Source organism: Haemorhous mexicanus, chromosome 4 (assembly GCF_027477595.1).
Source record: "Haemorhous mexicanus isolate bHaeMex1 chromosome 4, bHaeMex1.pri, whole genome shotgun sequence".
NCBI lineage: Eukaryota > Metazoa > Chordata > Aves > Passeriformes > Fringillidae > Haemorhous > Haemorhous mexicanus.
This window is the reverse complement of record NC_082344.1, coordinates 1891781-1919521: the sequence shown is the minus strand read 5'-3', so window position 1 is coordinate 1919521 and position 27741 is coordinate 1891781. Positions and strand designations below refer to the sequence as shown.

Below are 27741 nucleotides of genomic sequence, written 5' to 3'. Positions count from 1 at the left end.
CATGCTGCAAAGAGATGTGTCCCTGCCCACGGCAGGGGCTTGGAACCAGATGAGTTTTAAAGGTCCCCTCCAACCCAAGCCATTCCAGGATTCCATGGGTTTGGCTGTAAAGCAGCACACATCTCACAGAGTGTGTGCATCGCTCACTTAGAATTTCTTGCAGGGGTTGCTGCAGGATCTAATTAAAAGCGATTATAATTAGCTCTCTAGTATTTCCCCTCACACTTTTGCATGAGTAATCAGCGGAAGACGCCAAAACTCAAACCACAAGGGGATTTATCTGGGATGCAAAGACATGAAAAAGGCTCTTTCGTCTCGGAGCTGACACCCCGTTGTCACATTTGTAGAACTGCCACCGGAAGCCTGTAAAATGTTACGTGCCATGAATGTCACAGGCTGAAGTAGCCCAGCCTCAGAAAAAAGGGTTCATTTGGCTGAAGCCAGGGAGCTTGACCACTGCTTCTTTCTGTCCTGCTGTGCATTATTAAAAGGTCACCAGAAGCAAGAGCTCTGAAATGGTCTCTGCAGTTCTTTTTAACAGGATCTTTCTCCTCCTTCCTGTATTAAAAAGCAGCAAAGTTTTTAATTCCATTTAAAAAACATTATCTCCAAGTCAGAGTTGGCACCCAGTGAAATCAGTGGGAGAACCCATTTCTCTTTAAATCACTTGAAATTCTTTGCTAACTCGGACAAACACCAAGTTGAAATACCTGCCGAAGCTTTTTCTTACTCATCAACCAAAGAGTTGACATTGCTCCATGCTCCTTCCCTTGGAGTGGTCTGACATTTGCCATGGCCATTTAACAAACAGCTTGCTGGAAAATCCCCCCACTTCAGCCAACCTGCCAGGTTCTATCTCTGATGGCCCTGAGAGCACAGAGCAAAGTTAAACTTTTTACCAGAGCCCTTTTCCTGGGTGGGATGGAGTAATGTGCCTCTGGAAAAAGAAGAATAGGCAGTTGGCCAACGCAGGAATGCTGCTGCAGGCATGAGTGGTTTATCTTCTGTTTGATCTCTTCTGCTAAGGGATGACAAGAATGGACTTAATAAATCTGCATAAACACATGAAAGAAGCACGAGTCTGGGGTGATTTGGTAAGCCAAGACAACTCTGCGTTGTCAGCCTGGATGCTCTGGCACAGTGGAATATTCATGTTATAAAAAACATCATTACAAAGACAGCAGTCATTCTTTTAGGATGAAGAAGCTCCTAACTAAGCAACAAGATGGAACAAAGTAAGAAAAATTATTCAAATGTTTGAATATTTCCCATGAATTTTTGGTAGAAATATTTTCTGATTCCTTTGCATAGAAAGAAGAAGAAATCCTTCTAAGATACCATGAGATCAGACTAAAGTACGAGACATGGAGCTTCCTACAAGAACTTTCACTGGTGTTTTAACTAAGATGTCTGCTCCTTCCTGCCTATTTGGCTTCAATGCTGTTTCCAGCCTCAGCTCTCTACCCCTCCCCAAGCCTCTGCTAGTGCCACAATTACTTCCATCCCTTATCTCTACACCTTACTTGATCTCTTTGATGAGTTACGCAATGTTTATCCACCATTTGATCTTCTCAAATTGTTTCATAGCAACAGACAACAGTGTATGGTGGATATTGTGTGAAAACTCTCCAGCAGAACGTGCCCATGAGTCCTGCTGGTTTCTTGGACAACGTTACGGTCCCTGGAACAATAATGCTGGCCAACAAGTTATCTTAATTTTATGCTAAAATTAGAACAGTTGAACATTATTTATTTCAAGTCCACTGGTTTTAGTGAATACCAGGAAGCTGTGAGAATGTGTCCCATGCACTGCAACCCACATAACCTCAACCATGACACTCATGCAATGGCACTTGCAAATCAGAGCAGTCAGAGCAGAAAACACTGCATGGCAACTACACCAAGGAAGACTTCCATGTGCCCAGTAAAAGGCAACCCAAAACCTTGGGACTTGGATGCAAAAGAGCTTCTCAGAGTCCTAAAGAAAACCATGCTCAAAGACCTCCGAGGCAGTATGGGAAAACACAAAACCAAATTCCTCCAGCTAAGTCCCAAAGTGTTGCAGTTTTGCTGCCTGAGCTCCCTCCAGTCCCCCCGGAACAGGAAGCAAGCAGAACAATTCAAGCATTTCTTAACACACCATGCAGGCAGGTAAAAGGCTTAAGTGGTGTTTAGCACCCACATTTATTCTGTGACCAAGCATTCGTGAAGTGTCAAAACAACAGCCTGTCTTTGGTTTTATACAGAGAACTGCCTAAAAGAACAGAAGTGTCCAGACTTTGCAGTTTTGTAACCTTTCCTGATAAAGTCCCATCAACTGCTAAAGAGCATATTCCCTCTCCCCTGGCAACTGAACCATGTCCTTCACAATCCTTGCACAGGCCTCTTCTTACAGAAGGGTCCCTGAATCTTTCTTGTGGGCTCTAGGAGAGATACTGAACCTTGACTTTGTAATCCAGTGTCTCTCACTCTGTAAGGGCTTGCTTAAAGTCTGGCCTCTATTTATGAGGTCTCTCCCCTAAGATCTTTCCCAATTTACACATCATCAGACATTTTCTCATGTCCAACAAGAGAAGTAAGGTTTTGCAATATAAGACTTCACCAGTATATTCAGATTTTCTCCTGCTACTTAGTTTGACTTGTTTGAATAGGTCATTGACTTCTGTATTTATATTGTTTGTATTACAAATGAAAATGCAGTGCTCTGATTAATTTTCAAATTAGGTGCTAAGATTTTAAAACAGAAGGGCCCAAATATACAAAACAACCAGGCACACACACGTTCACCCGTTTAGGTTTCCAAAGCACACTTGTTTCACAGGGTAAGGCCACCCATGAGACTCCTGATTTACTTTCTCCAATATGGATTGGCACACAAAGTAAAAAATGCACTCCTGATCATCTCAGAAATAGTTTGATAGATTTTGATGTCCACTGCATCATTGTTATAGTTTATACTATAGAATAACATACCAAAATTCAATTTTACTCCACCAATATTTACAATTTAATTCCTTGCAAAGAAACAAAGGGTGAAACCGTTCTTTCTGGCATCAGTATAATCTCAGATAAGGAATATCCCATTCCCCTTCCATCTTCCGTTCTAAGATCTTATGCCATCAGCACACAAAGGGGAAGGAAAGGTACGAGCTGTTCAGATACATAAACTCCTTGTTACGGGAGAAGCCCCGGAGCTTCCGACCATGTAAATAAATACCTGACTGCTACAGAAGAGCAAGGACCAGAAACAGTTCTCTGACACATTCCAAAAACAAACACGGCTGTTCCATCCCCATTATCAGACGTACCTGATCTGAGTCTCAGCAGGGGCCACTTGTCTGAGCAAGCAACATCACGTCTCAGGATGGCAGAGCTCTCGTGACCTTTATTGTTATTACTGTTATCAAGGACATCACAAAACGCTCTTCCTTGGAAGTGCAGCTCGGCTCTGATTTTCTGCTGGAGGAAGGATTCCATTTTTCCTTTTAATTGTTTTTTGTTGTAGGGATCAGTGCTTTTAAGGTGTTTCATGTTGCAATTTTTCACACAGAAATAGATACTGACTCACTGGAAGAAGACAAAAGCTGAGAAATCTGAAAACAGGGCTCTTGGTGTTCCTAGCTACATCTCCACCACCACAGCCTAGAGATGTGGAATTCTAAGCCCTGGAAAGACCTGGTTTTCATGTTAGGTAACCCTTCCTTTCCACTTCACAGTTACTCTGACCACATTCAGCCCTTCAAACCAATAAATACAGGGAAACAAGGCAAACTTCCTTCTCAGCTGGAAAGAGCAAACTTAGTTCCAGTGCTAAGGATCTGTTGGCTGCCTTTTGTCTCCTGTTAGAAAGCTTCACTCTAAACTCTCAAAACAACTCTGAAGAGACACATTCTCTAAATAAGAAAGCAATTTTTACAAGGGCAGAACAGGAGTGACAAGACAAGGGGAAAGGGCTTCAGATGGACTCAGGGAAGGTTTAGATATTATGAAGAAACTGTTCCCTGCGAGGGTGGTGAGGCCGTGGTTGCCCAGAGAAGTTGTGGCTGCTCCATCGCTGGAAGTGTCCAAGGCCAGGCTGGACAGGGCTTGGAGCAACCTGGGCTAGTGGAAGGTGTCCCTTCCTCTGAGAGACTGAGAACCATGAAACCAGAGACAGGCTGGGCTGTCTGAGGGAAGGTTTGTGGCCTCCCAGGTACCCCCAATCTGGGGAGCTGCCCCCCTCTGCTGTTCAGTGCAACCACTACCTCGAGGCCCAGCTCAAGAACCAGGTCTGGAACAGGTCAGGCGTTTCTGTGTGAAGCGTGGATTTGCTGACAAATCCAACCCTGTAGGGAGCACCAAGCTGATCTGCACTGCCTTGAAACCTTATTTCCATTTTCCAGAAAAGAAAACAGTCTCTCAGATTCATTTTAAGCTGTTTTCCTAGACCTCCTCTAAGTTATTTTCTATTAAAGAGTACTGAAGGATGTGTTAAAGGTAGGATGGGATGTAATACGCCTTAAATATTTATGGCCTTTGTATTTATTACAGAGCCCAGGCCTCCTATACAATACGTGCCAGCATCTCCATTCAATGCCAAACATAGTCAACATTCCAACAGGAAGAGTTTACACCTACCTCAAGTTAATAAATCAAAATTACCACACTAGCCTATAGATTTCTGTTTGGTTTAAAGGGGCTTTAGAACACTGTGCAAGGAAGAGAAATTTCCTATTGCTAAGCTGGGGAGTTTATCTACTAAAATAGAGTCAGTAAATAGCACATTAGAGAGAGGCCATTCTGGAACGCAGTTGGCCAGAAATGAAACACCACAATTAGCAGGAAATTCTAACGGTTTGGTGAGAGTGCTCTGCATCACACTTGCAGAAATAGACTTCAGCTTGCATTTAAATGCCAGCCTGATTCTCAAAACCAGGCAGTGCTGATGTCCTCATCATGTAAGCAGATTCAAAGCTAACTCTGAGCAGAGTTAAAAACAGAAAGCAAAATTAGCCATTAGCATGGAAAGTCACTTTCACTGCTGTATTTTTATATTCTGTCTCTACATTTTTGGGCTGCAACTTCATATTAGAAGATATCAGCTGCTGAAAATCAAACTTCAGCACAGCACTCTGTCCTTCCTAAGCCCATCCTGCTGCTCACTCCCTGGAGAGCTTTCTCATGTGCCCTCTTCACTCTTCTTGCAGTCAAAGCTCAGCAAGCAAGCAGGAATTTGGGCAGAAGAATTTTCCTGCAGCTTACACAGCAAAAAGCCCCACGTTAACCTTCCCCATGACCCTCCCACGCACCTAGGCAGGGCACAGTTAGATTCTCAGCTATGTGATTTCTATTCACGCTTTGCCCAAGTGTGGACTAATCTGGGAGCACGAGGCCAGCACTGGCAGAAGGAGAGGAACTGCTCTGGGGAGCCAGGAGGTCTGCAAACACCTGCCAGGCAGAAATCCCCGTCCCGCACGGCTGGCATCACACCCCCCTTTTCCGACTTGGGATTAGCATGTCATTTGTGTGCACCAGCTCTTCCCACCCAGCATCTCCAGCAGCTGTCAGAGGCTCTTCCCAGCCCACCAGGCAGATGGCTCTGCGGCTGGGATGCCTCTCCAGTGCTAGGCATTGGCACTTGGCAAACGGCTGGAATCCCTCAGCAGGGCTATAATAAGCACAGGGCATGACTGAACCTGAAGTGCTGTTTACTTTTCCAGAGGCATTGTGCCATAACGCATATGCCACAAAGAACTTGAAAAAAAATGTGACCCACATCCTCTTTCAATTCCTTACCCCTCCTCCCAGCAGCATCTCGTCACCCACAGCCAGCAACCCAAGCCCTGGGGAGGTGTTTGGGAGGCAGTTCCTGCTGGGACAGAGAGGCCAGTGTGGCCCACGACCAGCACACAACAGGGAACTAAGCCTTGTTCTGTCCAAACAGCACCAAGCAGGTAGAACAGCTGGGAGCACACTCTAAAAAGCCTCAATAGAGTGACACCTTGCACCACGTCACTGTTTGCTTTCAGCTGTGCTATCAGCCCTCTGGCTACCACTGGCTCCCAATAATTGTCCTAATAATCTTTGCACAGACATGAACAAGGAAGGCTTTGAATGGTCAGTCAGGAGTTTTTAACAAGGAATGCCAGGACCGAGTTGGAAGGGAAAGGTTAACTCTCCCCTGAATGGCAGGGGGCAAACCAGCTGCATGTGACATCCTTGGCACTTTTTGCAGGCAGAATAAACAAAGTGCTGGATGCACAACCCCACCTGAAATGGTACATCTCAGTCAACCCTGAGCCACCCTCAAATTCCTGCAGTAAACACTTCATTTTCTTTGGAAACAAGTCATTTGCAAATGTTATCCCAAACTGGTGAACAAAAATAAACAAAGGAGGCAAGTCACAGTCCGTAAAGCAAGGTATTCAGACAGGTGATTTTACAATCCAGAAATCCCACCAGCAGAATCCTAAACCTGTGCCCAAAGTGCTGATGCAACATGCACATGTGTAGGCACATGCACACAGATCCAAACTCTTTTTATGAGAAGAGCAGCCAAGTGAAAAGAAAGGAATTTTTCCTTTCTGAACTCACACACATATTATTAAAACTAGATTTTGGAAACATTCCAATTCTAATTCCTTCCTCTGAAAGAACTCCATGTCTTAAAAATACACAGTATGTCATAAGCACTATTTCACTTGTCCTTTTAACTCCTAACCAGGCAGGCAACTAGCAAATATTTTAAATGCATGGTAAAAGGCAGATAAAATGACAATAAATGGTCTATTTCAGTTCAAGGAAGCCCAACAGTCAAGTCAAACAACACACAACCTTCAAAAAAAAAAAAAAAAACAAACAACTTCAGTAGGTTTTGAAGAAGTGTCCTCCCCCTTTTCACTTATAGAAAGAAGAAAAGGTCAACCCTTTAAACTATTTCAGACTGTGTGCCTGTAAGCACTAATCATATTAAAATCCCCTCTTGACCAACATCTTGGTCACAAAACTAGGGCAAACACCATTTGGAAATCTTTCTGCTAAAAGCACTTCCCTTCAGGCCACAGCTTCAAACCATCACCTACAGCCAAATACAATCACATGACCTTCTCTGACCCTTCACTCCCTGCAATCCCCACTCCCAACGATATCAGCCTCAGCAATCCTGAGACTTGAACCTTGCAATTCTGCTCCTTCCAGCCAACAACTGGAATGAAGTTGGACCACCCATCTCCATGGGAGGGGAGGATCATGTTTCTCTGAAATGCTTCAGTTTTGAAGTCAGTAACTACATGAGCTGCACATACATGTAGCCTTCTTTCTGGATTTATTACGCCCTTACATCTGGAAAACTGCTGATTTTCAGGTGAGGAGCTTATTTGCAACGACAAGCATTTGGCTCTGAAAGCTCAGAGGCTCAGAGCCACCAGTTTAGACCAAATCTTTACCTGGCACCTTTCAGACTTGGGTTTTTCCCAGACTGGTGGTGGCCATACCCATTTGCCCACCTTGATGAATGTGGTCTCCCAAATGCTCACAGCTAATCACGCTGCTTGAGCTTTCCCTTCTTGAGCAGGAGGTGTGTGTTTCTCATAAAGCAACACAGCATTATCACATATCACCACCGTGCTATCAGACTGGAATCGCAGCCCCTTACCTTGTTCAAAGACTGGATTTCTAGCAGAACTCCTCACCGGTACAGGTCCTGCCTCTCAGGTAACCAGTGGTGGCCAACCACAGGACGAGAGCTCCATCCAGTGGCTCCTTCTCCAGCCAACACTTACCAGAGCCGTGAATTCATTTGCATGTGCCCCTTTGGAGACTCTCAGAAACACCAAGGTGCTTCAGCTCCCCCAGTTTCCATCATGAAGGTTATTTCCCATTAGAAATTGGGACTTTGTACCAAAGGGGATAAACCCCAACATGGAGACACAAAAACTATGGTAATTTCTGAAATGTTACGAGTCTCCTGCTTTCAGACAGCACCGAGATTGCTTCCCACAGACACCCATCCCTTGTGTATTCTCCTGAGCCCTTCAAACCACTACTTAAGGCAGATCATTGCAAACAAAACTGCTGATGTCTTAGAGCCAGCACACTTCCTCAGCAGCTCCAGAAACCAGAGTGGGAAAGGACATGTTAAACAGCAGTGTGACTTTTGGAGCTATCATTGTCTCTACCTCACTGTTTCTGGGACCTTTTTGCTCCAAAGCCTGGAGCAGTGGGACACCTCCTCTCTCCAGAAGGCAAGTCTGCTCTGAGGTCAGCCAGTCCTCTCCCTAGTGTACCCTCACATTGTTTCTGGGAAGAAGCAATGCCAGCATGCTTCTGCTGTTCCACTTGCTCTTATTTACCTGGGACAAAGAGTTATCTCCCTGATCTTTCTGTTGATGATGTAACAACATGTTGAAGGAAGACGGTGTTAGACTGAATTCCTCCCAGGTGCTTTCTAATTAGAAGGCACAGTCAGAACACTGTGGCAATAAGAGAGGTTGGCTCTTAAGAAGCTGAGCCAAAAGACAATTTTTTAAAATTGCAGTTGTATAAAAAGCAGAAATAAATACTGTACACTCTTGTTATGGAAAGAACTGGCATGATCTCATCTCTAAAGGGATTTAGGTGCTAAATTGCCTCTGCAACCAATTCAAACACTCAAAATTCCTGAGCCTGGGAAGGTAAGTGCAGATTTTATAATAAAATGTTCTTTAACTAAAAAAAGACTGTTTTAAAAGTCAACTGTAATTAATTGCTGACAGTTCTCCAAGTTAAACCCTTTGTAACAGCAGCACAGCGTCCCGTTGTTAACAGCACACCTCGCACTCGGCAGGGACCAGTTTTCCCTTTCTTCTGGGGCATTACTCAGGCATGGAACAACCCAAAAGCCTAATCCCACTTTCCCTTAGGTTTGCAGGACCACAGAGGTTCTTCCCACAAGCTATCTTCCCACCAGCCCAGGGCACACTTGCTCAGCCCGATTCCAAAAACACTGGACAATGTCTGTTTACTTTGACACCAGAGAACCAGTTCATATTTTTCCTCTCTTCTCATCGTACAACCATAAGCTACAAGTGCCCAACTAAAATATTAAGTCACGTGTCCTGCTGAAGCACACACTGGGTGTGGCTCATGCAGAAACATCCACCACAGCTGTAGCCATGGACTCCCCCCATTACCTGTGATGCATTTCTGCTCCTTCCTTGTCCTTCTGGAGCAAGTGCCTTTTCAGCTTCACAGCAATGCACGATGGAGGATTGGGAGAGTCTCAGATACTGCCAGCCATACCAGGAGCTGCAGGGGTGCCTAGAACAAATAAAAGAGATTATATGTCTTGTGCCCAGATGCCTCTGAAAAGGCCAGGGCCAAACTGCAACAAGAAGAGGACTGTTAGCTGCTGGGTGAAAGAGTCAGCAGTGGGGCTGAGCCAGGCTGGACCAGGCTTCAGCTTCCAACATCTCAATTAGCTGTGCAGGCCCTGAGGCTCTGCTGCAGGTGCATTCCCACCAGGACACCAGACCAGCTTGTTACCACAGAGCAACAAGGGTTTTTTTCCCTCTGTAGCCAAGGCAGGCAACTGTGGGACTCGAAGAAGGCACTTAGTTTGTTATTGTGTCACAAGCTTTCAGCTTTCTGCTCCTGTCCAGCCTTACTTGTCCAGCAAACACCTCTGTCTGCTAACAAGCAGAAAAGGGAGGAAGGACTCTCTATGAGGTGGATAAAATCAGGTGGTTTGACCACTGAGGCTAAGGCTATTTTGACCATCATTAAAGCATCAGATTAGCCAGTCCATCTCTAAACCACACTCATGGGAGAAAGGAAGAAGCCAAAGACAAGGCTACAGTAGGCAGTGGGAACAAGCAAACTGCACCACAATACACAAACACACCCCCAGAACTGTTTAACTTGTGGGCAAGGCTGGGAAATCCTGAAGCTGAGCACCAGAGACAATTCTCAGAAGGATCAGTGTATCAGTAGGGGAATGATTTTCAGGAGTTGGCAATGGCTTGGGGACAGAGCCAGGCTTTTGCCACTACAATGGGTACTGCAAGGACCTTCCTTCCAAATCTACACAGTAAAACTGGCCTTACATGGGCACTCTGACAGCCGCTGGCCCTCAGCCACCTGGGCCAGGCAGGCCAGCCTGTTAGACAGAAAACCCTCAGAGAACCTTCCTAGAGAAGAAAGCCAAAACCCAGCTCCCGGGTGCTAAGAGATTACAGGAATGGCAACCATGAGACAGCAAAACCCAAAACCTTAATGAGCTGCAGGGACTGCTGAGCAGTAACTGTGCTGTGTGTGTTACAGAGCAATACTCCATGTTTGGAATCACTGTGGCTGCACACTCTGGCTATAAGCTGCAGGCACTTTTTCCCCCAGACACTACTAAACCTAGAAGCTGCTGCTAAAGCCTATGCAGGATGTGGCAAAATCTGTCAGGAGCTCAGAAGCCCTGTTCCTTTGCAAATCCAAGCATCACTGAGAAAACAGAGTGACAGTTTACAGACAGAGCTATCAGGAGAGTGAGGGGACATCTCCTGATGACAGTGGGACATGGGATTAGGCCCCATCACACACAGTCCTCTAGTGAGAGTCAAGAATGGTCCTGGGCTGCGCCAGGTTACGTTGAGTCAGAGGGAGAAATGAAATGAAGCATGTCAACACAGGCTGCATTTTCCTTCCAGGGCAGATAAGGAGAGTGCTGGAGGGCTCTCAGCAGCGAAGGAGCACAGTTGGCTTCAAAAAGTTGTGAAATCTTTGCCTATTTCCAACCATTGCCTCAGTGATGGGAAAGAATGAGCAATCATTCCTGGACTGGGAGGAAAAAATAATTAGCTTTCCCAAATCATTATGGAAAATAAACCCAATAGTAAGTCATACAAAACCACCTCTCAAGCCTCAAATGACACAGTAAACTTGGTGAGAATCTTGTGGGAAAAGGAAGCTGCTTTTGCTCCTTTCTAGCTAGTACCCAAACAGCTGGAGGAGTTACTGCTAAGTCACCCCAATCCCAGTTACACCAGTTAACCTATAGATATAAGGAAGAAAAACCTATTGTGAGGAAGGGTTCAGTCTCTTGGCAGAATCCCCACTTGGGACCATCACACCATCACTATTTAGGTAAAACCCCATCACTCCCAGAAGCCAAACTCCATGAACATGTCAAGTAAAACCACCAAGTCATGAAAAATAAGGAAAATACTGGCAGTGGGCAGGTTTAGAAGAGATATCAGGAAGGAACATCTTCCCTGTGGGACCAGGGAGGCCCTGGCACAAGCTGCCAGAGAAGCTGTGGCTGCCCCATCCCTGGAAGTGTTCAAGGCCAGGCTGGACAAGGCTTGGAACCATCTGGGATAGTGGAAGGTGTCCCTGCCCAGGACACAGGCTGAAAGAAGATGATGTTTAGGGTCCCTTCCAACTCACACCATTCCTTGACTCCATGTTTTAGGAGGATGGAGTTGCAGAAGAAGATTACAAAGGGTGCAAGCTGCCTTCAGAGCAAAAAATTAACAAGGAAATTATTAATTTCTTAGCAAGAGCAATTGTGTATAAATAATAAATTCTGTGCTACTAGCGTGTGGGAAACTCATTCACTCGAGCCAATGTGTGATCAGCCCCAAGCTCTACCAGAGACTGTTTTGATGTGGCCTGTTCTTTCAAAATAAATCCACAATTCAGCAAAGCTACTTTCAAGTTCTTAAATAACCTTTTAATGACTCTCTACTGCCTCCTAACTTCATCCAGCCACTCCAAAGTCATGTATCACACATCCAGCTTGAAAAAAAACAAATAGATGAACACTGATGCCCAGTTTAATCGGAACATTGCTGCAGATCCCTGGAGATGAGGTTGTGCAACATGCTGCCAGGGGCAAGGAGCACACTGCTGTGGTAAGCAATTTGTAACAGCAGTCAGGACAAGTGAAGAAATCAGCAGTGGGGCTGGGGTGGGGATTTTTACCAGCCTCAAGAAAGACTCCCTGCCCTACATGAATTATAACCAAATGCCTTCCTCACAAGGAAGTCATAACGCCTTTTTCCTTTTCTTAGGTAACATCTAAACATGCCCAATTCCTTACTGACAGCAGATAAGCAAAGAGCTTCAGGGTAAAAGGGATCTCTAAATACTACAGCAATGCCAGCTTCACAGAGGCCGTTTTTCTCCCTGTTATTTCTTTTTGCAGTATATTTTTCATCTTACTATCCCAACAATACTGGTTTTACATTCCCAATCTAGTTTGGTTTTCCTTTTCCAAGGCAGTAAGTCTTCTTGATGTCCCTTGTTGCTGGAGCAGAACCTGCCTGTGAGGGGGAAATCAACTTTCTCATAGAAAAGAAGTTTAGACACATGCTCTTTTTGAGAAGCTGAATGGTACCTCAAGCATCTCCTTTCTCCATCTCCCATCAGTGACATGAAAAAACTGAATGCACTTGAGGCTCTAAACCAGCAGAATCAGCTAACAAGAAGGGAAAAAGGAAGAGAAAAATCACACAACTTGTATCCAAAGGAAAACACAAGCATTTCAAATTTACGAGTGTCAGAGGAAACCACCACCCTAACCCCTTTTCATTAAACATTGACAGAGTGCTCATCTGCATATCTTAAACTCAAGCAAACAAACCCAAGTTTGGAGTCAGGTGTGTTTAGCTGGATTAGAGATCACTTTCCCTCTCACCCCACCATATTTAGGGCATGAAACAGACATGAGAGCCTCAAAAACACCATCAGGTTGGGGACTGCTGGCTCTCTCCCAAGTCCTTTCTCAGCATGTTTTCCTGACTGGGAGATGCTATTAAGAAAACAAACATAAAAACCACAGGCTAACTTGGTGGGTTCCTCTCTGACAATTCGCTATGTGCCAGGGGGAAAAGAAAACAACAAACCTTCATTCTCTTACAACATGTGCTTAGCTAAGCCCCAGTTCAAATAAACAGCTGTGCCCAGACCTTCGCTCTGGGGGCAAGCCTGTGCCATGAGCTCAGCACACCTCTACCTTGCCTGATGCCAGCAAAGGGCTCGTAGGGTGAGCACAGCCTTCCCTGCTGAAAACTAACTCTTGCTGCAAGAAATTATTCCAGCTTTTTCAGGCAAAACCTGCACCGTCAGAAAGAGCTTTTTAACCAAAGCACCTGTGCCAGCAGAAGAGAGAAGACAAAAGAGGCTGCCAAGTTTGTAATAGCCTTGTTTAGTTGTTAACCTGTTTACTTGGCAGAGAAAAACCATCAGAAGATGCCCTTCAAAGCAGTTCTTATTCACCAGCTCTGTGGGGATGTAAAGGCCTGACCCCACAAGCACCACTGGAGCATCCAGCCCCTCGCAAATGGCTTTTCCTACACACACAACCCTCGAGGGGCAGCACTGCCCTGGGTCCAGACAGGGAGCTGATATGGCAGAGCATGACTGAATTCATCACCACAGCAGGCTCACAGAAAGCCTCCTCAGCCCCATCAGCCATCCTCTATGAAGAGCAAAACACCAAACACCTCCCTTGGGAAGTGGCTGGGACATACAGGCCTTCTAGAGAGAAAAGCAATGACACTAAAACTCCTTGAGGGACTTACCCTTGCCTTTGTTCTCCCACTGTTGCTTCCTTACAAGTCCAGCAAGCAGGAGCCAGCACAGAGGTTTTGCTGTGTCACTGGCAAGGCAGGAACTCAGCACCCACCTGCTCTCTGAGTGCTGCAGCTTTGGCAATCGCTCAAGGTAACAGGTTAGCAGCATGGAACATTCCTAACCTCCACTCTGTCCCTCTTCCCTTCCATCAGATATGGCTGGGAAACACCACACACTGCAACAGCTCTTCAGGCATGTCTTTAGGTGACATTTCCTACCTCTCAGTAAAATTGTCAGCTACAGAAAAACCGGTCAGTTTGTGTCTTTCCCTCGTTTAGAAACAACAAAAAACCCCTCACTGCTGAACAGACCTTTCAGCATTGTACTTCCACACCTCTAAGTAAAATTCCATAGATGAATTCACTCCTCATGTCTATAAACCTGCTTGGCCTAGTCCCTGCTCACCTCATTCCCTCAGCACGTTATTCTGCTGTATTCAGGTCACTGCCTGCTCCCACCCCTCACTCGGTCATTCCCGTGAGAGACACAGAGCAGTTCAAAGAAAGAGCTAACTTCAAGTGCCAAAGGATTTGCAAAAGCTAACAGAGAAAGCCCTCAGGAAGCTGACATTAGTTCAACAAAATCATCTCACTCCTGTAAAGGTGGTCTAGAGCAACACTAAGAACTAGTAGCCCACACGTTACCAACTTGACAGTTAACCTGGGCCTCTAAAAAAAGCTGAGAACCCTCATTTTGACCACTGAGGGACCAAAAAACCCCATGCTGTGTATGGGACTCTCCTCTCATCACTGTGCAAAGCAGAGGCACTGATGCAATGCTGCTGTTGGATGACAGCAACATCCCCAGCACACACTGCTGCAGGAGCAGAAGCAGTGTTTGTGACCCTGCTGGAGCACAGCCCCGCTAGCCCCAGCCCATGTGTCCAGGCCACCCCAGCCTTCCTTCCCAATGTGGATTGTGCACAACAGATCTTCATGGATTCTATTGAGCAAGAGCCTACTTCAAAGCCAGCCTGCAAGTACCTCAGCCTCTCCCCAGATTACAGCTGCACTGTTTCCTGTAAGGACTCAAAGCTCCCCCATCTCTATGATCTGTTTCTTGGTTTGGTTTCTGAGGAGCTACTTTGAAAATGAAGCTTCAATAATGAACACGAGCCAAAGATTCAGTCCAAGACATCTCATTCTCATATCCTGCCAGATGAGTAAAACTGTATGAGCCATATCAGGAGAGAATCAGCTCTACCATATGAGCATCTTCCCATCCAACATCTGTCTCATTGAGAAATCTATTTCCCCTAACACGTATCTCAACCTCTGCTCTTTAAAAAACAGCAACTGACAATTTCCCTCTAGCTCCTGCCATCCTCCCCAGCCACTTCCACAGCAGCTAAAAGGTTAAAAATACAGCCCAGCTCACAAAGCACACCTTGCTGTCAGCTGTCACAGGTGCTGCTGTGACTCATGGTCACAACAACAACATGTCCAAGACCTCACACTGTCAGGCAGTCACCACTGGAACCAAGGACATGCATTTAGTGACAGTTTGGGTATTATTTCAGATTAAAGTTCATTTTTACAAACAGCCCATGGTCCCCTTAAAAATAAACCCCCAGAAATAACAAAAACTTGAACTAAACTACATATTGTAATTTTTTAACCAGATCAGAGACGGCACTGAAAGGTTTTGGGTGTTGTACTGCCAAAAAAAACAAACAAAAGTCCCCAAACAAAACATCCTGAAACCAAGGAGCAGAAGTGGAAATCAGTACTTACATGAAGAGGCCAAGAATTCTAGTGTCTACATTGAATTTCAAGACTTAAAGTGCTTCCTAGTGAAAGAAAAGATCATTCAAGGGACATCTTATTCCAGCCAGCAGGAAATGTCGTAGGACAGATCTAATCCCTTACACAAAAGTCTTCCAGGACCTGAAGCAACTACAGTTACCCGAGACAAGGATCAGAATGGGAACAGCCAGTACTTTAGCCTAAATATCCAGGCTCAGAGCTGGGAAGGTGAAATGACAGCACAGTGCAGGTATCCCCATCCAACACAGGTGCCAGTGTAGGGAAATGAAATGCACAGGCTCAGTCCGTGGGCAGCGGCGTGACAGACCAGGAAGGAGAACTGGCTTATATTCCAGCACCAGAGACAAGCAGAGAAGAGAAAAATAAAAACCTCAAAAGCAGCGCAACAAATGCGGAGACAGAAAATTCATGACAAAAGTGGCGAAAGGGAGGGTTCCACAGAAGGGCTTTGAAAGATCCAGAGATCTTCAGCCTGTGCTGCACAACAAGCAAACACAATTGCTACATTTCCAGCAATGCTTTCTGACCTCCTGCCAATATGATCCCAGCTGGATTGTACCGGCGATCCCAGAAGCAATGCTAACAGCAGTCTTTAAAGCCAACAGCACAACCAGATGCTGGAGGTGTCCTCATCTGAGGGCAACTGGCAAGTGCAGACCGTCAATAAAACATAAAATGCAGATGCATTATCACTTTGAGTGTATCATGGGTGAGCAACCTTGGGAGAAAAGGAAATTTTCAGACAGGAAGAGCTAGTGACTCATCTCCGGCATGGCCGAATTCCATTAGTCCCACTGCAGGCATAGGCTAAGTCACTAAGAGATCTCAAGAAAGGCCATTATTTACATACCTAAGTAACAGCAAGTGTGTACCACAGGAGTTAAAGCATGCAGGACAGCCGTGACATTTGGCAAACACGGTAAGAATTCCTTCTGAGAGTGTACCATGCCATAGCATCCCCAAAGCTCAGTCCCACCTACCCTAAAATGCTGAGCGGGCTGGGAAGCCACCAGCAGAGGAACAACCACTGTCACACCGTCCTTCCAGGAAAAGGCTAGTCCTGTGCACAAGCCGTGGTTATGTCAAAGGGGAAGAGTAAACCCTGGCAGGAAAGAGCTGAAACTGTGAGATCAATCTGTTCTCCACAGCTAAAGGTCTAAGAATAGCAAGGGCACTCATTAGCCATAAAAACCTGAGTCTAAGTGCACGTACAACGGCACGAGGAACGCTGACGATGGAGCGCCTGACGGCTCCCAGCCTCAGGGAATCTCCCTTCACTCTTCAATAGACCGCTCAGTTCCACAAAACAGCTATATTCCTGAACCAGTCTGGTTAAAGCAGCAGGAGCTGCACCAAAACCCCCACTGGAAAAAGCTCTTCAGTCAGCTGACATGAGCCCACTCTCTAGACAACACAGCAGAGACAGCAAGGAAACTTTGGCAAGGACAAGCACATGCAGAATACCTACAGGACTACACTGGACCATTGCAGGAAACCCTCGGGGAAGCAGCAGCACTGCAGATCAGCAATGATGCCTAAAAAGCCAAGTCCTGCCCTTTGTGAGTGCGGGTGCTCTCCTCACGAGGCACAGCACAGACAGGACACAGGTGACTGACCAACAAGCCAGTCAATGACCTGAGGCCACTGTGCTGGCCCGAGGGCTCGGGGTAAAGGCCATGAGCTGCAGCGAGGACAACACCAACGAGGCTCAGCAGAGAACAACAGCTATGGCTGCAGCAAAGCAGCGGAGGCAAATCTGAAGGGAACGAAGAGAAAAGAGCACACAGCCAACATCCATAGCTGGTGCTGAAACCAGGAGGAGGTAGGAAAAGCCCTGGCAAGCAGATGGCTTAACTCAGCAGAACTACTTAGAGGAGTAGAAAACCTAAGACAGCCAAGTGGGGCAGGGCAGAAGCCACATGCTCAAGAAGGCTGTGTCCGAGTGAAACGCTGGAACACTGGCTTTAACTTGTCTGTTACAACTTGTATGAGATCATGTTTCTAGCAGTTATTAAAGACAAGTCACAACAACTTAGAAGGAAATGGGAGAGAAAAGCACAAAATACAGGACAGGAGAAAGCACAGGATGTCCTCTGAAAGAGCTGCAGTGGCAACATTTTTGTAAATAACTCCCAGAAACCAACAGCTTTTTTCCAAGCCAGGCAGTACTACGAGCCAGCAAACATCCATGGTGCAAGCTGGACAACCTTGACTTCCTGGAGATCATATATGGCATGTCCAGCCTGCCCAGGACATTGGGAGGAGCAGTCAGCAGAAATCCAAGAAACGAGCAATAGTCTGCAATCTCATTTAGCCTCAATCTTATTCACATTGCTCTCATATTCTCTATACCCATGGACTGAAACTCAGACCCAAGTAGAAAAGTCACCTGCACAAAGGAGTCTCCACAGTTTGGGCTCTGAGCATTCCATTACACCCACCTAGGGTAAAACAAATCCCTGCACTGCTTTCTCCCAGTGTAGAATCCACACTCCTTGTCACTACTGCATTTCAATCAGCATTCTGGAAATGCATCCCCATTCAGGTTGCTTTGGCACAGTAAGCACTGTGCATAGGCTCAGTTAGAAGAGCTGCTAGGTGTTTTACTTGGCAGCAGGCTGCCAGCATCAGCCCTGCTTGGGGCTGAGTGCAGGTGAGAGCTCAGCCCTGAAGGCTGCCATGGCTCAGACCCAGCGGGATTAGCGTTACCCCTGTGCTAATGTTCACTCCCAGCACAGCAACAGCTGGTGGCTGCACAGAAGGCCTTCTGGTGACCAAACCTCTGGCATTAGCTCAGCCTTTTCTAGTCATTCACTTAATCCAGCAGGGTTTGCTCTATTCCACTCCCTCCTCCCGGAGAGCAAGACTGCTCTCACTCCATGCACTGTTTATCCTCTGGCCGAGCGAGGAAGTGACCTCTTCCTTCTTTACCTTTTCCACAGCCATTCCCTGTTAAAGCCCCAATGCTCCTCTTGCAGCCAGCCCAGGGACTGAGACACAATGACCTCCAGTGGCAGATTATTGCATGGATTTCTCCCCTTTATCACCAGGCTACAGGGACTGCAGCAAACTTTTGCCAACTGTTTGTATTTCAAGACCAAATTTCTCCTAAGTTTCCCTTCCTCACAAACAGTTACAGCTTTCATTTTTCTCGGTTAACTAACACAGCTAACATTGCACTGATGGCTTTTAACATCTTTTAAAGCAAATAAATAACTTCCATTGGCCATGAATCTGGGCCAGTGGCATCAGAACATGGCAGAGCAAAACCTAAAACCAGGGCTGCCTTCCTTTTCCATTATTTAACAGCACACTGCAGACCTACAAAACAGCACATCCATTTTAACAAATGCCTCCTCCCAGGCTCCTGAAGGCATGGGGAGATATCGATATTTTAAAGACAAAAAGAGTGAAGCTAAGAGTGATTTCTTTACTCACAGTCATGCAGAGAGTCTGAACGGGAGCTGGAAGAAACCATCTGGTGGCCCATACACTTGGTTATGCTGAAACCTCTTGGCAAGAGCACTTGCACACCGTGTTTTCCTAAGATATACCTCATTACTGCTGCATACATACAGACTCCTCTGGGCTACGCAAAACAGTTCGCAGTGAGTTTCTCCTGGGTCATTTTTATTTCACTAAGAGATTCCTGAGTATCTAATTACTAGAAAAAGAACAGAATCAATTCAATACTTACCTTATTTATATACAATTCCATTATTACAAAGTCTGCTTAAATAAACAGAAAACAGTACTAGTAAGTAAATGGCACCAAATTACAGAAAATTAGGTTCTACCTACAAAACTGGTAGCTGTTTTATGAAGCATGTAGAGATGAGAATATGAACTTAAGTAAACTCTGAAGAGAAATTAAAGTCCACTACATAGAAAACAGCCACAAGGACTGAGAATAAAATGAGGCAATATTAAGACCATTGCTCACATGGGTACTTGCATCACAATTAAAACCCTACTAATCAGTACTTCCATCCGTTTTCTAACTGGAAAAAAAAAAAAACAGCATCCCAGTTTTGTTTCCTGATCTTGATTAAAACAAGCAAACACTCCTAGGCAACTCCATCAGAGTATCTCTTACCCGAGGGAAGAGAAAGGGACACAACACCCAAAGGCTGAAAAACAATCCTCACCAAACAGCAGACACCAGTTCAGAAACTTTTCGCATCTCTAAGAGGCAAAAGCCAACACAACAATCCTGGTTTGTGGTAGCCTGGGAATAGATGCAAGCAAAGGAAATACTGACAGGTTCAGAAGGCTGAGGCACTGCTGGAGCTGAGGTCTAAGCCGAAGCACAGGCAGACCAGTCTCAGGCCATCTCTGCTGCTGTCTGTCCTACATACAAATTACTGCAGCTCCAGGCCAGCCACTTGCAGATCCCCCAGGAGCTTGGGGGCCAGTGGGGTGTGTGTTTGGGGCTTGGTATTGTTTTTCTCTCCGCAGCAATTAAAAACATTCTTATAATTGGTCATGACTTTGCTCCTTCCAACCCAAACTTGGCAGGCAGAGATTTTGTAAAGCTTTCTGGAACGGGCTGCAGATAACCTGCCACACAATTTCTGTGTGCTCTCTGTGATGGGTTTCAAAAGAAGTCTTTATTAGAACTCAGACATGTTTACTTCCTTGCAACGAGCGCTGTCATTCCAATTCCTGTAATTAAATCCACAATTTTGACAGCTGAAACTGTAGAAATAATTGCACTGTTAGTCAAAATAAGTTGTTACTGTTCAGACTCTTGCCAAGAATGCTTTAAAAGCTTGCACTATGTGTTTCAAGTAAATCTGAACTGAATCTTCATCCATTCCACCTCACTTCCTTTCTGGAGCAAAGATCTTAAAAATCTTTCCTTTTACTGTGCAACCTTCAAGTCCTGCACAAGATTTTCAGCCAGACTACTGCTACTTTCCATACAACATAAATATTATACAACGCTCTTGTACTGAGCCCTGTCACACACTCGATGCTCTTTATGTAACCCTGTGTCTCTGCCCCATGAGTTCATTTCCCACACATGAAACAAAGAAGTGAAGTCAGTTTCTCAGAAATCTCGGAGAACTTTTTTTACACCAAATACACCTACTGTACCAGTATTACAAACAAGCAATCCACAATATTACTTCTTTTATGAGACAAAAAGCCAACGTTATCAGGCACTAAAAAGTCTTTCCAACCACTTTTATTTTTCAGCCAATGGTTAGCGAATGCCAGCCCAACTCCAGCCATAGGGAAGACATCTCATCTCCAGCAAGCAGGTAGCAGAAGCACCACAGTAGACAATAAAAAGCTTTACAATAAAATTTTGCCTTCAGAAGCCAACTGTGCACTCAGAAGTGTTCAAAGTTCACAAAATAGCACTTGAGATGGGCAACCTGAAGTTTGTTTTCTGCACCTGGAACGAGAGGCTCAGGCAGCAGCTACTCCACACAGGTCTCCACGTCTTACTCCAAGCAGGTGAGACTGAAAAACCTACTTCCAACAGTGCAGGATCTGGGATAAGCACCCCAAAGGCTCAGTGAACACATGGAGCAGCTGGAACAAAGGCAGGAAGCCACCTCTCACATCCCTAATGCGATTATGGGATGGTTTAGCAACACGTCATTTACAGATGGAGGCCGTTTGCAAGATGCCCATCTGCCCAGGGCAGTGCCTAGCAAGCTAACATATTCCTCTCCAGGAGAAAAGGACTGACCAGCAACAAACACAGCACTCTTTTTGGAAAAGCTAAAAAAAATTGGTAACACAACCCCAAATGTGCTAGGCAACAAAAAAGCCTCGAATATCCTGGTTTGCAGTGCATAACAGAAGCAGAAAAAAAATTCATTTGCTATATATGGAATTTCAGTCACATTTGGCATTAATTCAGTGTATTCTATGAAGAACTTCTTCTATGAAAAGCATCAGAAAACATTTTTGTGCACCTTAAACCATTAAATTCTAGGTTATCACAAAATGCCCTCAGCAGCAAAAATGGTCTTTACCTCTTACTTCCTGGGAACAAGAAAACATCCATTACAAATCCATGCGGCTAAAAAAACAATGAAGAGATCTAAAAAACCAGCTACCTTCTTCAAAATTAAACAGTAGTTGGGCACAAAATAAATAAAAAACACCTACAAAATACTCTAGAACTCATTGGTCTGATCAAAAACTGGCACAGCATTCGGCAGTGCTCAGAATCCTTGTCTCTTCAGAATCTGTGTGTGTCACTTCACATAATACTAAACAGACGTACCGATTTATTTAATAATTCCCCTATTCCCAAAGTTTATTTGTTCCTCACAACCAAATCACCAGGACTGAATTGTGCCTCTCCAGAGGCCTCCTATAAAAGAAGGAAGAAGCTGCACTTGGATCACACAGAAGTTTGGAATGGTTTGACTCTGCACTTCAAAGAGGATTACAATGTGCTCAAAAATTCCTTGACCTGCAAAGAGAAACAAATATTGTCAATCACACTAAGTGTTTATCAACAGAAACAGGCAGCAAGTTTATTTACCTCTCCTCTGCTTTATGCTTTGCTACAACCTAAAGAAACAGGGAAAAAGCAGCTCTGGCTCAGCTGTGCCATGACCTGCCCATCAAGAACGTTTCCAGACATGGTACCTGTAATTTAGCAGATGCAGAGATGATGGAATGATGCTCACCCCTCCCGCAGTCCTGAACTAGAGCTCTCTGTCACAAAGGACTGCATTACAAGCAGGTGTCACCCAGACAGGAGGGGGATAATGGCCACCTCAAAAGAGCTGTCATTTGGAAACCATGGAGTCACACCCACTGCCTGCACACCACCTGGATTTAACTCTGCAGAACAACCCAGGGCACCTAACCAGGATGTCCCTTGGAACCTCAGGCTGGCAGAGAAATAATGAAGCAATACCTACCAAAACCACACTGCTCTGAGAAAATCCAATACTGGAGACCAGTGCCAAGCTCACAACTCCTGCCTTTAAGTTTCAGGAACACCCTTTCACAGCCTGAAATGGGAGCATTTTCCTCTGTCCACTCAAGCCAGGCTACTCCACAAAAGGAACCGGTTTTCAGAGGACATGATGCTATTCTTTTTGCAAAGGCTCTCCTACACAGAGCCCATCTGTAAACATTTTGTCCAAATTCTTGATGTGAAATGGAAGCAGATCTTGGATCACACTCTCCAGCTGCGACCCTTCCCTTCCCAGGTCAGGGCTCAAAGAGGTAGGGAAAAAAGAAGAGGTCAAATCCCTTCCTGTAGAGAAGGGAACACGTAACTGTGCCAAGACTAACTTGAAAGGCACCACAAGAAAGCCAAGCTCTACTTCAGAGAGTAGCACCAGTAATCCTGCATGGAAAACCCTGTCAGGATTTACAGAGTTTCAGGATGAGCATCACAACAGAGGGAAGAAGCAAGGACACAGGATCTAGATCCCCACACAGCACACGCCAAAGCACAATGTATCTAGCCTCATCAAGTGTACCTCTTCCCTGGCTCCATTTAGGAAACGCCAAAAATTAGGGCCAACACAGGGCACAGGTTGTTGCCAGATAACCTGATGGCTAGCCCAGAGAAAACTCCTGCAAAATCCATACTAAGTTGCCCGAGCTTGCCTTATCTCATCTTGTGCAGATGGAAAGCAGGCTCCCTCCAGACCTGCCATCTCTGGTCATTCCATCGATTAACAAGCTCAACCAGGAAGACTGGTTTTAATCAGGAGAACACTTCCACTCCTAGGTGGATCAATGGAGATCAAAGAACAAAGCTGCTTTTCTTGTGAAGGAACACATTATTCCTGAAGAATGGAAAAACTTGTGCAAACCACTGCTGAGGTCTGTAAGTCACTGCAGCTATTCAGATCAAAGTTAAGTTGTCCTTGCTTGACTCCCACTGGGATTCAAGTACCGAACACCTGAGCAGTTAAATGATAAAGGTTTGGCCTGGCTTTAAAATATGCATTGCCACAGGCTGTAAAACTGTTCGTTACCTGAATGGAAGTCTGTGACTTAGATATTTTAGAAGCATGCTTAGAGTGTAAAGTGTATTTCTAGAGCAATGTGAATCATCAGTTTGTGCTGCCCGTGAGATTTTACCTTTTCGATCATGTGATCATATTTGTCCTTTTTGCCTTTGAAATCTTCGTTGACATCGAGCGTTAAAATTGGAATTTCCTGTAGATAGTCAAAATCTGTTCTGTATTGGGAGAGGAACAAAGCAGATATTAATAGCTGGAAATAAAGCAGAGAGCAGTCAAATCCCTGTCTGCATTTTCCTTGTTAAGAATCCCCCAAGAAGAACTGCATCTATAAATTACAGCCAGGAATTCTGAATTTACAGCGTGGCTCCTGGGATACACCAGTGATTCCCAGACATTGTGCTCCCCCAGCACCTAATGGAGTAACAGCACTCCGGGTGTTAAGGCCAGTTCAGCTGAAGCCTCTGCTGCTCAGAGCTCTGCCTGAAGACAACTTGGAGCATGCTGCAATCATGAACATGCTGGAAAGACACTACTCCTAAGGAAACACTGATAGAAATGTGCCTGCAGCTCAGATTTACACATCATAAGAAAAACTGAAGTTTCACTGGTAGAAAAAGCCCTACAGAACATCCTTGCAAAGATTTATCCATCCTCAAGGAACCACTCAACAAACCCTACCGCAGTGTCCTGTGCTGGAGCCAACTTTCATGCTTGTAGTGAAGCTTCTCCAAATATTCAATGGGGATTTCTTGTTCTTCATCTCTTCCACGCAAGTAAATCCTATTCAAGCATTTCTAAAGGCAAAAAATAGTAAATAAAAATAAGTAAATGGCTGTATTGCACGCCAAGAGCACAGAAATACCCAAATTTAAAACCAAATGTTTAAAATTGTTTGTTTCCATCCTGAGCGCACCTAAAGCCTCAACAAGCCAAAATTGTTCAAGTGTTGTTTTTAAGTACTTCCAGACCTAGTCACAGTTCAAGCACTGCAGCCTCCAGGAAAACAGCGCAGCCTGAGCTGAGCTCTATCCATGGGGGGCAAGAACACAGAGTTGTTTTTGGTGCTGTCACATTCATACCCCTCACCTCAGGAGTGGCTCGGAGATAAATGATCCCATCCAGCGCCAGCCTCGAGCCAAACTGTTTGTTCATCCAGTCGTGCCAGTCCTGGTAAATTGTCCACTCGGTCTCGTTCATGCAGTCAGACTCGTATAAATTAGCAGCAAAGATGTACCTGTGGACATGGAAGTGATGGAAACAACTTGTCTCAGACATAGGAATTTCTTGGTTTGCCTCAAATACAGTAACTAGAGAAGAAGCTGAGTGGTGACACTGCAGCATCTCTGACCATCTCCTGGGGTGGAATAAACAGCTGGTATTCTCCTCCTGGAGCTGCCTATTTGAAGACCACCAACATTTGCAGGAATAAGCCACAGAACACAGCTGGCTTGTACACCAGGTGATTTATTTACAACAAATTCAAACACATTAATTTTTGCAATATATTACAACAGGGGGAACACCTGCGGATTATGGGATGGGATTCAGTTATCAGGTCTCACCTTCTGAATCCAGAAATGCAGGATGGGGCATTTACTTAGACAATTTTCTGTTGGCCATAAACTAAAGCACGAGGGGAGGAGTTCCACCTCAACACGAGGGAGAACTTCTTTCCATGAGGGTGGCCAGGCAGCGGCACAGCTGCTTAGGGAGGTCACCGAGTCTCCCTCTGGAAGCGTTTCAACCACCTGGACTCACTCCTCTGCCACCTGCTCAGGGTGACCCTGCCTCGGACTGCAGAGCTCCCTCGCAGCTTTGGGAAGGGATTTGAGTCGGGAGAGCTTCCCCCCGGCAGGCTGCAGCCCCACGCACCTGTCGCTGTAGACGGAGCGCTCGAAGAACACGACGGGGTTCTGGGCGTGGCCGAGCTTGCGATCCAGGGCGCCGAGCTGAGCCCGGATCCTGCTGAGGCACGCGTACGTCTGGAAGGTGAAGGCCCAGCGCTCCGGCTTCTCGTACATCATGCGCAGCACGTTCCCGCCGCTCCGCTGCGACGTGCTCAGCTCCTGGGCCCAGGGGAACACAAACACACTGCTGCCTAATCCTGGGAAACGCAGCTGAGGAGCAGGCGGGAGCAACGTGTGCCCCGTCAGCTTGGCACCGGGTTCACCAAAACGCACCGTGCTCTTTGCCGGGTCTAACAAAAGATCTCCCGTCCCTCAAAAGCCACCTGCGCGGGAAGCAGCAGCTGGATTGCCAATGGAATTACAGTTAAAAAAAAAAATATCCCACGGCTAACACCAAGTGAGCAGCAGCTCTCAATTTCCTAAGACATTTCAGAGCACACTTTCATGGCACAGGAAGAAGCCTCTGCACCCACCTGGTTAGTTCACAGTGGCTTTCAGATATTACATCCAACCTCATGAAGGCAATCAGCAAAAGTGCTGCTATCTCACAGAGTCTGAAAAACACCCACTCTGTTGGATGCATACACCGGTGTGCTGAAATCAGAGGTACGTTTGACTTTTTTTTCCCCCTCTTTTACCTCACAGTCGTCTCCAGAACTTTGCTGGACATTGCACCATCTAGCTACAGGCTCGGGAACCACTTCCCACTCCTCATTGGCTTGTTTCAGGATATTCACAAAGGTGGATTTCCCTGCAGCTGTAGGAAAAGCATCCAGCAACAACTTCAGTGAGAAACCACCCGCAGCAGTGTTATTTAACTAGTGCTCAACTCTGCCTCGCAGCCTCATAAACCACTCTCCCACACCCACCATGAGGCAGATCAGTTAATGGAGCAACAGGGTTTTTCTGTATCTGAATTTAAACAGGTTGGACAAGAGGCACCTGGTGGTATTTTGAGGTGTGCTGTGCAGGGCCGGGAGTGGGATTCAGAGATCCTTATGGAGCCTTCCCAACTCCAAAATTCCGTGATTCTGGGTGCTTTACACCACAAACGGGAAAGACGTGGGGAAAAGCTTATCCCGGACTTCCACAACAAACAGGTGAATCAATCAACAACTGTAATATAAAGCTTTTTTTTTTTTCCTCTCCCAAATCTCGTAATTTTTAGGATGTCAGGGTAAAGTCTCTGACATTATGAACCGGCTTTTTGCGCCTCCTGACCTGATTAAAAGCCTTTTGCAGAAGGAAACGGCCGGGAAAATCTTGTGGAAACATCCCCGTTGTCCCGTTCTGCCGTAGTGGAAGGAGCCCTCACACAAGGGAAAGGGGGAAAAGGAGGAAAAGGGCAAAGAGGGGAATAAGGGGAATGAGGGATGGAAGGGAAGAGGTAAGGAAGAAGCGGAAGGGAGGAAAGGAAAAAAAAAGGCAGGACGGAGGCAGGCAGGCAGGCAGTGAAGAGTCCTCAGAGCTGTGCCTCCCCCAGACAGGGCCGCGGAAGCCGCCTCTCCCTCCAGCCCTCGCCGACTCCCCCTTTCCCAGCCCTTTTCCCGCACAGGCGGAAGGCGCCGACTCACCGATGTTGCCCTCCACGGCGACCTTCTTGACGCGGCCGTCGGGCCTGCCGCGCTTGGGCGGGGTGGCCATGGCGGCCTGAGGGGGCGCCTGAGGGGGCGCGCGCGCCAGACCTGGCCTGAGGGGGCGCGAGACCCGGCCCCAGCCCCGCGCGCGCCGCCTTTAAATTTGGCGCGCGATAGCGGCGGGGAGCGCCGCGGCGGCCGCTGACGTCACCGGCGCGCGGCTGGGGCCGCCGCAGGCGAGAGCAGCGGAGCGCTGAGCGCATCGATAGCTGCCGGCGCTGCTCCCGCCGCCAGCGCGGCCCCGCGGGGGGACAAAGGGAACGGGAAAAGGGGACAAAAGCACCCCCCGGCACACAGAATGCCTTCAAAACCCCTCCGGGAATGGCCTGGCACTAGCACGAGAGCTGCCTCTCAAGGAAATAGCCGGCAGTTGAACTTAGAGGGCTGTTAGTGAAAATCATTGAGAAGACATACCCAACTTTAGGAAGGAATTGTTCCCTGCGAGGGTGGGCAGGCTGTGGCACAGGGTGCCCAGAGAAGCTGTGGCTGTCCCGGGATCCCTGGAAGCGTCCAAGGCCAGGCTGGACAGGACTTAGAGCAGCCTGGGACAGTGGGAGGTGTCCCTGCCCTTGGCAAGGGCTCTTAAGTCCCTTCCAAGCCAATGTGGGATTCCATGAAACCCTAAAACCTCCCAAACAGACACGGAACCCAAGGAGATCCGAGTTCAATGGGGAAAAATCCTGAGCCAAAGGGGATGGGCACCAGCAGCGAGGCAGTTATGGCCCCAGATCTGTGTAAAAAATGCAAGTAAAAGCCAGATTTTTAACCACCTTGTTCCAAACTGCCCTCCAGCCACGTGTCAGAGCAACTTACCACGGGGGAGGGCAGGGATTCTGGAGTGCTCCAGCTGTTGGGGTCACCAGAGGCTCCCGGGAGAAAGAAAAGC

At 46.4% G+C, this 27741-nt stretch overlaps 2 protein-coding genes across 2 annotated transcripts in view; both read right to left on the bottom strand.

The window, feature by feature from the left end:
- SLC4A4 (solute carrier family 4 member 4) overlaps positions 1 to 9276 on the bottom strand; it is a 140374-nt gene extending 131098 nt beyond the window's left edge. The window contains exon 1 of the mRNA XM_059843563.1: positions 9150 to 9276. Coding sequence (XP_059699546.1) covers positions 9150 to 9160 — 11 coding nt within the window. The 5' untranslated portion in view covers positions 9161 to 9276. The remainder of the gene's footprint in view (positions 1 to 9149) is intronic.
- Positions 9277 to 20525: 11249 nt separating this feature from the next.
- On the bottom strand, positions 20526 to 26950 carry DCK (deoxycytidine kinase). The gene is made up of 7 exons (XM_059843562.1): positions 26793 to 26950; positions 25857 to 25975; positions 25184 to 25377; positions 24398 to 24545; positions 23990 to 24105; positions 23427 to 23526; positions 20526 to 21789 (listed from the first exon to the last, which is right to left on the bottom strand). The coding sequence occupies exons 1-7, from the start codon at positions 26860 to 26862 to the stop codon at positions 21763 to 21765; spliced, it is 774 nt and encodes a 257-aa protein (XP_059699545.1). The 5' UTR covers positions 26863 to 26950; the 3' UTR covers positions 20526 to 21762.
- Between the last annotated feature and the right edge of the window lie 791 nt (positions 26951 to 27741).

Coding starts and splice junctions, on each gene's coding strand:
- DCK (XM_059843562.1), bottom strand. CDS start 26,862: ATGGCCACCCCGCCCAAGCGCGGCAGGCCCGACGGCCGCGTCAAGAAG. Junction 25,976..26,792: donor CGCCGTGGAGGGCAACATCG/GTGAGTCGGCGC, acceptor CTTTTCCTACAG/CTGCAGGGAAATCCACCTTT. Junction 23,527..23,989: donor CTCCAGCACAGGACACTGCG/GTAGGGTTTGTT, acceptor CTCCCAATACAG/AACAGATTTTGACTATCTAC.